This window comes from Leptinotarsa decemlineata, unplaced genomic scaffold (assembly GCF_025532065.1).
Source record: "Leptinotarsa decemlineata unplaced genomic scaffold, Ldec_3_MD MMD2_tig00026340_RagTag_RagTag, whole genome shotgun sequence".
NCBI lineage: Eukaryota > Metazoa > Arthropoda > Insecta > Coleoptera > Chrysomelidae > Leptinotarsa > Leptinotarsa decemlineata.
In genome coordinates, this window is record NW_027412694.1 from 11009329 (window position 1) to 11022050 (window position 12722).

General features: G+C 30.5%; 1 protein-coding gene across 1 annotated transcript in view; it reads left to right on the forward strand.

Moving 5' to 3' along the window:
- ABCB7 (ATP binding cassette subfamily B member 7) overlaps window positions 1-12722 on the forward strand; it is a 42963-nt gene that overhangs the window by 5582 nt on the left and 24659 nt on the right. The window contains exons 3-5 of the mRNA XM_074183677.1: window positions 153-305; window positions 4660-4803; window positions 5903-6051. Coding sequence (XP_074039778.1) covers window positions 153-305; window positions 4660-4803; window positions 5903-6051 — 446 coding nt within the window. The remainder of the gene's footprint in view (window positions 1-152; window positions 306-4659; window positions 4804-5902; window positions 6052-12722) is intronic.

Below are 12722 nucleotides of genomic sequence, written 5' to 3' on the forward strand. Positions count from 1 at the left end.
ATTTTTTTTACAGTAGACTATTTTACTATTTTATGAATTTATGGAGAAAACACTATTCCAAAGACCTTTCGGTTAATGAAATTGGTAAATTAAAAGGGGAAATACCTAATAACAAGCGCTATACCATTTTTTCTGATAATATAACGTTTTAGATGGTATTGCAAGAATGGGAGCAACAGGTTTCAATGAACTCAGAAATGCAGTATTTGCCAAAGTTGCTCAAGGATCTATTAGAAAAATTGCCAAAAACGTGTTTCTTCACTTACATAATCTAGATTTGGGATTCCATCTTCAAAGGCAGACAGGTAAATTTTTTTGGAATATATTTGTATCAGTTTTTTTACATATACAAGTCACAATATCCAATCCCATCGACATTGCAGTATGAATACTTCAACTTTTCATACACTAAATACAGAATAATACACTCCACATTATATTCCAAATGACAAAAAGCCAATACTGAAATATCGTGAAAACAATGTAAAAACCATATAAATGTTCACGCTGTTCTGAAAATTTCAAGAAAACACTTGACAATAATACGGCATTAATTTGAGATGTATTTTTATGAATGTTTACACTTTGAAAGTCTTGAAGACATTAAAAATATCTTGGGGAAAAATATATTATTATCTTTTTCTAAGAGTTTCTAGGATTGGCATATAAATATAATAAATAGGTTTGTAAGGATTACAGAAAAGTCAAGAAAAATGTTCATCATTTCAATGGAAAGAGTCTCAAAAAGCTTGTCTATCCTAGAACTCAAAGTATTATTATTGTAAATCTGGTAAGGTCATCAAATGCATTGGGACATTTAAATTTTCCCATTTATACATTTTTTGTAACATATTCTTTTTAGGCTATTGTGTTTGACTAATATAAAATCAAAATCATGGTTCTCCAGATTTCTAAGACAGGGCCACATTGATATTTAAATTTATAGTGTATTCAGATCCATCTTGAAGTGTTTGAACATTTTTTGAAGGGATATTAAAAAAAATTCCTTAGAATCTAGGATGTAATCTCCTTAAATTTATTTTGATTTCAAACTTCAATGTCCAGTGTTATCTGAAATAATAGAGCGAGCTTGGCCCTGTCCAGTATATAATATACTCATAAATTGGAACTTAGGCCTTACTGCCTAGTAAGGGAAGTAAAATCTGTATTCAGCTTTTGACTTATCTCGGCAAAGTTTCAATCACTGATTTGATACTGTATGAAAATTATATATGAACATTTTGGAAAACAGTTCAATAAAAATTATCACCAATGTACTCGAACTACTCAAAGATGGTTTTATGGATTATTTATTATTATTACTAGGAGTCTCACGTCGAAAGATCAGAATCCTTATCTCGCACTAGTTTCAACTTTTGAGAGTTGTCATTCATATGAAGACAACAGCTCGTCAACGGAAAACCCTTATTTAACACATTTGTCTGAATGCAAAGTTATTTTTCATAATTTTGGACCTACTCCATAAATTCAAGTGATACTTCTAATTGTGAATTATCCATTCTATACTAGGTCCACTCTTATATATAATATATGTAAATGATTTTTATAGTGATCAGTTCGTTATGTATGCTGATGACACATCTTTATTGATAACTCAGGAAAATATTAAAGCCGCAGTTAATAAAGCATATGATGAAATAAAAAGAACCCAAATGTGGTTCTTAGACAATGGTCTTTTGTTAAATGAAAGAAAAACTGTGCTTTTACGTTTCAATCATTCAAGAACCACTCCAGATCACAGTTTACTAGTAACGTCAATTAATGGATCAATACAACAACAAGGGGAGATAAAATTTTTGGGTTTGAAGATAACAGAAAATCTCAAATGGAACAAGCATATTGATACGATTTGTAAAAAGATTCCTCAATATCTTATTGTATTCAACAACTACGCTGGAATGTAAATAGATCACTCTTATTAACGTACTACCATGAATACTTTCATTGTAACATTTCCTATGGTATTATAGCTTGGGGAGCATCTAGTGATTGTTCCAGAATACTCAAAATTCAAAAAATAACCACAAGGTATATAACTGGAGTTTCTAGAGGGACAAGTTGCAAACTCATCTGTCAAAATCTCAGAATATTGACTGTTACAAGTATATACATTTATGAGATATTAAAATATGTAAAATCGCATATAACTAGTTTTCCTACTCTTAATGGTTATAAGAACTATAATACTAGAATTTCCCTACAGTTGGAAGTGCCAACACACATGGTCATTAAATTGTATAATAAACTTCCAAGTACAATAAAACATCTTGCTCTAAAACAGTATAACTATCAAATCAAAGAGTTGCTCCTGGATAAATCCTATTATTCTCTCAAAGAATATATGGATGATAACTTGTGACCCTGTACATGTGTAACATTTTAAGAATATTTTAATAAAAATGCTGTTAGATAAATAACAGATCATTTTTGGTTTTGACTATTATATATTATGTACATGCCCAACATTTTCGGCCGATTTTAATAACGATACTGTTGCATAAATAGCAGATTATTTTAGGTTTTGACTATAATATATTATATTAACTATGTATATTGTATATTATGCCTCTAAGTGCACAGATTTTGTATTTTTAATTTTGTATTTGTACACGTTTTGACATACTCAATGTCATCTATAGATGATCCAATTGAATAAATAAATATTATTATTATATTGCAAAGAGCATAGTTTGTTATGGGAATACAAAAAAAATAGAAGAATGTTTGGCCCTGTTTGTCCCTCATTAGGGACACACAAATGTTAATAGTCCAATAATTTGATATTATTATGGCACAGTGTGAACCATACCTCTTTATAGGATTAAAATAATGTTCCATGAAACCATAATGATGTTAACCTCGAATCAGTGCCATCTCAGTTTTTAAAATTTATGGAAGAGTGGTTGAAAAAGTTGTTACCGAGAGTCTAATACAATGAAAAATATCCCTTTTTAGACAAAAACGTTGGTTTGAGCAATAAACTCATACATATTGAGCAATATTTAAAAAAAAAATTGTAGTGTGAAATATTGAAATAATATGATCTTTTTTATTTTCAAAATTATTTTTAATGTCAAAAGTAAGTTAATAGAAAGAGACCCAACTAGGTAAAAGGTAGATACGTATTTCAAGCTAGTTGACATCAATGCAAGGATGGACAGACAGCATTTGGTTGTACAAAACACACATATGCAGGGTCAGCAATAGGAGCCAGACCCCAACATTTATGGATTCAGTCGGGAGATCTTGTGTTAGAAGGATTCAACCAACATGACCACCAAGACAACTATAGCCACCTACGTGACATCAGAGATGCCAAGCTCGCATTTGGTTACACTGAATGCAGTGTGTGAGTTGCTTCAGATTTCTGAAGAGATTCAGATATCTGTTTTTTCACACACATACAGGGCTATCAAAATTGAATGGTAAGAAAAATTCAACTCTACCTTGTTTGGTTAAAAAAATATAAAGGTAAAACCATAAAATTTCGAAATCTTTTTTGGTTGTATCTTTTTTGTTTGCACTTCTACCTACTTCTACATAACAGTTTCAGTACTTTATCATTTTCTTTTATTGAAACTGACAATAGTACGAATGGAAACAATGTGTGTATCACAGCTGATTCTCAAAACAATTAATTGACACTCCATTATTTTAATGACTAAAACACGAAATACCTAAAATATGTTGGTATCAAAACCCTCTATTTTCAGAAAGATTTTTCCACGTCATACGAGCTCCAGAAGTTTAGGAACAACTACTATAGGCTATGACCTATCATGGATGTAAGAAATATACCTTATGACCACTAAAAAATTTGAAAAACTATGAATCGGTGGATAAGAAAACTGAATTGGTGTTAACATCTTTATGTAAACAGATATTTTTTTGTAATTTGAAGCTTTCACCTGAGTTTTTGAGAGATTTTCAATATTATTCGGAAAATTCATCAAAATGAAAAATACCATATGAATAATAATCGTTGACACTATGAAAATGCGGAACTTATACTCTTGGTTTCTGGAATAAATAGAAATAGCTATGCATCATAAAAATATTATTATATGAAAATATTAGTGTTGTGATGTAAACATAGTTCAGTATTTTGTGTATTATTTACTCAAATAAAAATAGAGTCTCAAAAAAGTTATCAAGAATAATTTGTGGTACATGAACGAATTAAAGGATATAAGGGTCAATTTCCAATGTCTTTGCGAATAAAGACTGCTAAAACCAAGAAACAAATTTCGCATTTTTCACTTTTGTTCGTACATCTAGGAACCAAAAAAACTATGATATCATTCAATAGTATTTCAAAACTGTCAACATTGCTTCAATTCAACCGACTCTACCTCTTACCATTGACGAGGTCTCTATGAATATTACTGGAGTTTTTTCCCAACACCAAACAGTTATTTTAACTCGTCGACATGTGTTTCGATCACCAAGTGATCATCTTCAAGAGGAAGATCAAACTGGTCTCTATGAATAATGTGTTTCGATCACCAAGTGATCATCTTCAAGAGGAAGATTAAACTGTCTCTATGCATACTCAAACTTGAATATCGCTCTATGTTACCCTCCCAAAATTTCTGTGTAGATTCAGCACAAGAACTACTGCTTTACTTTTGTTTTCAGGAGCTCTGTCAAAAACAATTGACAGAGGATCACGAGGGATTAACTTTGTTCTATCAGCCATGGTTTTTAATATTGTTCCAATAGTATTTGAACTATCTTTGGTCTCTGCTATATTGGGCCTCAAATGTGGAGCAGCTTTTGCAGGTATAAAATTATCTAAATAGAAAAGGTAACACATTGGAAACTATCCAGGTTCTTGTTGATTGTTATTTTGACTATCGATGATGATAATTATAGAATTTTCACATTAAATTTTATTGAAATGCCTTTTGCTATCTTCATCAGTTATTGGAATAGATGAATTAATAAATTTGGAAAAACAGGTTGATTTTGTTTAAACAATTGGTTACAGTACAATATTACTATTGGGAAACATGTACAATTTTGGAATTTTTTGTCAAAACTAAATTAGATAAATGATTAATTCTGGCAAAAAAGGTACATTTAGAAAGCACAAATTAATACAATATTATTTCTAGGAAAACAGTTATTATATAAATATGTTAATTAATGACATTTTATGAAGAGAAGTTCAATAATGGTGAATAAATAACTTCCTGTTAGTCATTGGAAATAAAGGACGGAAAAAATTGAACCAGCTAGATTTTGTAGAAATCAAAAAACGCAAATATTCAAATTTTTTTTGAAAAACCAACAGGAAGTTATTCATTCACCACCATTGAACTTGTTCTCATAAAATGTCATCAACATATTTATATATTGAGTGTTTACCTAGAAATAATATAATTTGTGCACTCTAAATCTACCTGTTTTGCCAGAATTAATTATTTTTCTAATTAAGTTTTGACATAAAATGCCAATATTTTTCCTGTCTCCCAGAAGTAAGATCGTATCGTACCTATTTGTTTACTCAAAATCCACCTGTTTTTTAATTATTTATCTAAAGAGTTTCATTATTAGCTACTGTTGTAATATAAAATATATTGTAGATTAGATTGATGTACCAGTAACTGATGAAGCTACTGTGTCGTGAAACGTGTTTTAATAAAATTTATTGTGTAAATTCTATAATTATTATCATGGATACTGTTACTGATTTTCAAAAAGTGAAGGTTCAGAATATTCATAATGTATTTTTCAATTGAGTTTTAAAGTATACACAGTTATCTTTGTTGTTTATCAAATAATCTCAGATTAATGTTAAAAAAAACTGAAAACATGTTTGCCATATCATTGTTGTTTTTTTTTCAATAGATTTCTAATAGTTTTTGACTGATTTCAGGTATTGCTGTGGGATGTGTGGGCATATACAGTATTTTTACCTTGGCTATTACTCAGTGGAGGACAAAGTTCAGAGTTCACATGAACCGTGCTGAAAATGAGGCTGGAAACAAAGCAATAGATTCTCTGATAAACTATGAAACTGTCAAGGTATCAGCAAAAATCAATTACATGAATATTTTATATATATATATATATATATATATATATAATATATATATATATATATATATATATATATATATATATATGTATATATATATATATATATATATAATATGTATATATATATATGTATATATATATATATATATATATATATATATATATATATATATATATATATATATATATATATGTATATATATATATATATATATATATATATATATATATATATATATATGTATATATATATATATATATATATATCCAACTATCAATAGAGCTTCCGTACATTTACAATTTTCTATCAATCGGGCGTCCGGTTTCAATGAGGCGTCCATATATGGACGCCGAATTGTTTCACCATGCCAGGCAGTTCAGAGGTTCCCTATCTTCCATCTGACAAAATTTCAGATGGGCGCCTATTTATCAATTTCATTGTCAAAATTATATGTATTGGCGTATATTCTAGTTGAGTCTTTTTTATTTTGGTGGCGCTCGGGAGGTACGCGTATACTTGTGCCGTATATTTTTCATACATGTGAGCGATTATGAGGCGTCCATATAACTGACAACAATGCAATAGTTTTTGCGAGAGGGAAGTCTCAATGATTTGTTAGAAATATCGTTGATTTGGTATGTTTGTAGGTCGGCGCCGGTTTCATACACAGGGTGACAATTTGAAAACTTACAAGGTCTATCTCTGAGCAACCAAATAAAATATAAGAAATCGCTGAAAACAACTTTCATAATACAAAGGGAGAAACAAATGATGTGATGACTAACTTGTTTTTTCTCTCACACCCTTGCCCCCAGCCACCACAACTTCATATTTTTGAAAGGCAACCACCTACTTGTGATACATTATCTGAAAGCTCTTAAGATATGCTCTTCAATGGTACTCTTCAAAGCTACATTCGATGCAGTAAGTTTTGGTTCATCAAATAAAAGAATTCATTCAGAATAAATTTTATTTTCTATTATTAATTTAGTAAATTTTCAAAAACATGATTTTTACCATCGTAGCATTAATATTAAGACTTGAATATTTTACGCCTCTTCTATTTTTTTTATTCGTCTCGATAATAGATAGGGATAGATAGGGAAGGAGAGTGGCACCTTGTTTTAGAGGTCTTTCGAATACCTTTACTACTCTGTCAACAGAAAATTTTTGTGACGATTAGTTTTCGAGATAATTTGAAGTTTTAAAGGTATTTGCATTGAGTTCAACTCTTTTTAAAATAAATCAAATTGTTTTTAAGGTGCAAGTTACGTTCAGAACTCTCATAAAAAAAATAAATTTTTGCTTTTTATGACAACCTGCTAATACGTGTCCATTTGATGTCGAATTATTTGTTTATTACGAGGAGATTTCTCCGGGGGATGGGGTTGGTTACCACCATTACATTTTAGGTAAATTGAGTGGCACCTACTTATGAAGGTTGAATTGCCTCTTCAAGAAGTTGTTAATAAGAATCACCGGTTGAATTTCCATCAATGAAAAATGAACCTATAATATGATTGCCTAATATTCCGGCCCAGATATTCAACTTTTGGGGATGTTGGGTATGTATTTCTGCGTATTGTCTTGGGTTTTCATCCGACCAATAACGGCAATTGTAACGGTTCACGCAACCATTTGAATAAAATGAGCTTTCGTCCGAATAACAGATGTTATAAAGCAGTTCGGGATTTTGCATTAATATTTCACTCATGCCCTCACAAAACTCCTGTCTTCGGTCAAAATCATCCTCATTGAGTTCACGAACAAGTTTAATTTTGTAAGGATGGTATTTGTGGTTTTTAAGGATTCTCCATGCGATCATATGGCTTATTCCTGCCATTGCGGATAAACCTCTGGCACTTAACCTGGGATTGGCGATGACTTGACCAAACACTACAATCGCATTATCGTCATTCACTACCCTTCTCTGAACATCACTTTTTTCATTTAAAACCGAACCTGTCTCCCTGAATTTTGTGACCAAATCCAGAACGTGATTTCTGCTTAGGTGTTTACCAGGTTTTTGCTCGTTAAATAAAATTGATGTTTTATTAGCATTTTGGTCGTTGCCAAAAAATTAAGCAATAACTGAAACCCTTTCGGCAGTACTGAAAGAAATGTTTAAACAAATAACAATACACGACCCGTTTCAACAAAACAATCGAACGTTGTTATTTAACAAAAAATTGATAAGAAGAACTGCTTAAAATTTTTTTTATTTAGGCATACAAGTTACCGAGTGGTCTGTCTAATGTATTATCAACATGGCAATTTTAACTTCAAATTATCTCGAAAACTAATCTTTACAAAAATTTTCTTTTAACAGAGTTGTGAAGGTATTCGAAAGACCTTTAAAACAAGGTGCCACTCGACCTACTTTCCCCATCTAAATAAAGGTCGTCGGACGCACCTCTCTGAGGGGGTGCGTACTACAAAAAATCTGATTAGTCTGAAAGGTGTCCCCCTTCAATTAGAAATCGACGTGTCCGAGCTTTTTTGAAAATCTTACTTTTTATATTCAAAAACGGCTCTGTTAGGTTTTCGTTGTTACACACTGTATATAGAAGAAAATGTAAATGGCGAAATGTATGATCACATGCTAGAAAGATCTATCGAACCTCGGATAGTTCATGAATTAGAGAATCACAGAGACATACACGGCAATTTATCTTTGAAAGAAAATGTATTACATTTTCAACAGAATGGGGAACCTTATTATTTTGTAGTTCCAGTTATTCAATGGTTAGATAATAATTATGCTGATCAATGTATTGGAAGAAGAGATTCTACTGAATGGCCTCTCACATCCCTGGACCTATCTCCTCTAGATTTTTTCCTCTGGGCCACTTACTTAAAATAGGTTGTTTTAAAGACGACGCAATCTGATTCAATAAAGCCACTGAAGGAAAGAATAATCCAAGAATGCTGAGCTATTTTCAGAGAAACATTTGCCAATGTTTCGGAATGACTTTCGGAAATGAAAATTGCGAAAGTTATAAACAATTTAGTGAAAAATAAAAAATGGGTCCAGTTTTTTGGAAATATCTCAAAAACTAATTGGAATTTTCAAAATCGAAAAAAAAAAATTCGAAAAGAGGAAGAAATTTCCTATCGAAAAGTCCTGACTACCGGAACTGTAGGACCAATATTTATAATTTTCCCGGAGCTCTGAAATAGAGCTCTAAATCGGGTGTTTAGCCGCGTGTAGGCCGTGCGTGTTTAGGTTAATTTTACAAAAAAAAATTTATAGCATATAAAATATATAAATTGAGGAATGAAAAAATTCAGTCATATACTCAAAAGATAAATTAACAGTAATCTGTCGGTAAAAAATTTTTAATGCAATTATTAGATTTATTATGCTATTGTTAATTAACAATTTTTTATCACTCGATTATCATTATTGCAAGTGTGATATTTTTCAAACTAAAAGTGTGGAATTTTTTTCCTTCCATAGAGTTATGATTATAACGGTTAGGAATTGATTTACTTCCAAAATATTGAAAAATTATTATTTTTCAGTTATTTATTAACCATTTACTGCATTTTTTAATGAAAAAGTTTAATAAATAATCGAAAAAATTTTTTTATTCATCATTATTACTGATATGTTTTTTTTAAATCAGAAGCTACATAAAAATATTTTTTTTATTTCATCACTTATTGTTTAAAACTTTGTTATAAATTCGATAAAAAATGGAGTGAATAAAAAAATGCATGGTTTTTTTCATTCATCAATTGCAACTGAAACAAAAATGAAATGAAAACATTCATTTGTTTATAACAAATTGTTTATTCAATACACAATGGAGAATTTTAAAAATTTAATTGTTTTTGTTCCGAATTAAAAACAAGATGAATAATTATTTTAAAAAATTGGTTTCTTAATATTATTAATTGGTGGTAAAAAAATTGTTACTCAACAAATGCGTTTTTTTGCATTGTAAAAATTTCTTCAAGAGACAATTGAAAAAAATCATGATTTTTATCAAAAATTAAGATCCAAAAAAAATTCAATCATGTTATAAACAATGCATTTGTTTATAATAAATTTTTAAACAATGAGTGATAAAAATTTTAAAGAAATATATTCATCTAACTTCTGATTTGTTGATGATCGAGCGATAGAAAATTGTTAATTAACAATAGCGTAATAAATCGAATAACTGCAATAAACATTTTTTACCGACAGATTATTGTTCATTTATCATTTGAGTATATGCCTGAATTCTTTCATTCCTTAATATATATATTTTAAATGCTGAAATTTTTTTTAGTAAAAATGGCCCAAACAGGCACGGCTCACGCGCGGCCAGACAGGCGATTTCGAGCTCATTTTCAGGGCTTCGGGAAAATTATATATATTGGTCCTACAGTTCCGGGAGTTGAAACTTTTTTATAGGAAATTTCTTCCTATTTTCGAATTTTCGATTTTGAAAATCTCAATTAGTTTTAGAAATATTTTCAAAAAATTAAATCCATTCTTTATTATTCTCTAAATTGTTTATAACTTTTGCTATTTTCATTTTCGGAAGTCGTCCGTTTTCAAAAACTTTCTAGACGCTATTCCGAATCGAATGACACCTCAACCATAATTTTCGGAGACTGCTGAAGAAAGTTCGGAAAAAAGCACTTCTTGATCAGATTAGTCAAGTTCAAACATAGCTTAACAATCTTTCAACAGCTACAGATTGGGGATGAGAAAAAACAGAGACTCTGTTTTTGCCCATGAAAACACCATAATCATTGGCAGGTTTAGAATTACTGAAACTAGTTCATTGTAGTTGCATAGTAGGTATCTAACTGCAGTAAAACTTAAAGCAGTAGAAAAACAGTGATGAGTGCATCCGATGTTGTTGGGATGATGACAATTTCAACTTCGAGTACGGCATGATTGTTGATCAACAAAATACTAACCATCCAGTATATCGAAAACTGATTCAGGCATTCTACGTATCAAACTCAGATACTAACTCTGACGGTTAAGAATGCGTTAATAATAAATTGTTTTGGTAATAAATGATAAAATTAATTATGAAAAATGTTTCTGTCAATTTGTAGAGAAATGTCAATTATGATTTTCAAAATAGAAAACATTCTCCGAATAATCATTTGAACATTCGAGATATATAAAAAAACGTTCATAAACAATTAAAAATCGTATTTTTTTCTGAATATCATATTATGAAGATGAAAATTTTTTGAATTCCCATACGGTCATACACAATTTATAAACAAATTGCGCTAAAACAGTTTGTTCAACTTACCGAATGTCTTTATTTGATACAGAAACAGGATATAATGATAAATATATAGAAAAATCAAAACAATATGTTATGTTACTAAAAAAAATCATAATGAACAAAATATAATGTTTTTGAACTTTTATAATGTGATCTTGTGGAGCACATTGATAAAAAGAGATTCACGTTCATTACAAGACCAAACACGACTATGATACGATATTTCATCATGGAATCCTAGTGCCTATCTTCCGGCTCCATCATCAGATCAGCTCCAGAGTACCTACCATATTGTCATCAAAATCACATAAAACTGCCAATTTTCATAACGCTACGATCTTTAAAAGATGGTTAAATTAGTTTTCTTAGATTTGACTACATAGTTACATACATACATACAGGTCGACCTAATAAAAGCGTATTAAAAACGAAAAACTCTAGAAAAAATTAAAAAATATTTAGGTCAGTCCTTAAAGAAATATTGAAAAATGCATGACTCGAAAAATCGTATACCATACACGGAAATGAATCTTGACAGGTCTTGATGCCTTCTAGATGGCTATCCTGTGTAGTGTGTATCAGCCAAATGGAATAAATATGACACTGAGTAAATATGACTGTGCTCAACAAAACACTCAGGCACGTCCAATTTTCAACAACCAAATTTTTCAATGCTCAATAACTCAGTTAACGGGAACAACAACTCGACCACGAACTCGGGCTTTGCAACCGTTACCACATCGCCTCTGATAATGTATACCGCAGTAGTAGACGAAACGTCAGGCATAAAAACCTGCAAACCACGCAAACGCTGAAAACAGATTTTACACTGTCATCTACGGCCGTGAATATTTACATTCTTTGGTAATTCATATTATTTATCCTATCGTCTGTCATTTTGGCGTCTTCAACTAGTTTGAATACTTTGAATTCTTGCTGTTTTCTAATGGAAATATACAATGAACTTTTTGTAATTAAAGTTGAACTTTCAATAATCACACCATGCATGTGTCGGTTTCACTTCTCCTATCATTATATTCGGCTCGCTTAAATATCATACAGTGTTAAAATGGAAATATGCCAACCAAGACAAAAATTATCGAATGATATTGAAAATTTCGTTATGGAATAAACTTTTCATGATCAGTCAATATCACTTGGTACCTATGTAAAAATGAAATACATACCGGCTACCTGAAATCCATACGCAATTTGTCGTTGGCACAACGCTTGTTGAAAAACAGATGTGAAGAAATTAAAACCCACTTGCTGCCTACATTTAATGCGGTAAATATTGGCAACGTTGTAAGGATTCCCAATAATCTATTTCATGTATGAAAATATACTTATTGGACTCCCTATTATCAATCAGATGTCTGATGATGGTGTATACTGAGGAGTTCTTATGA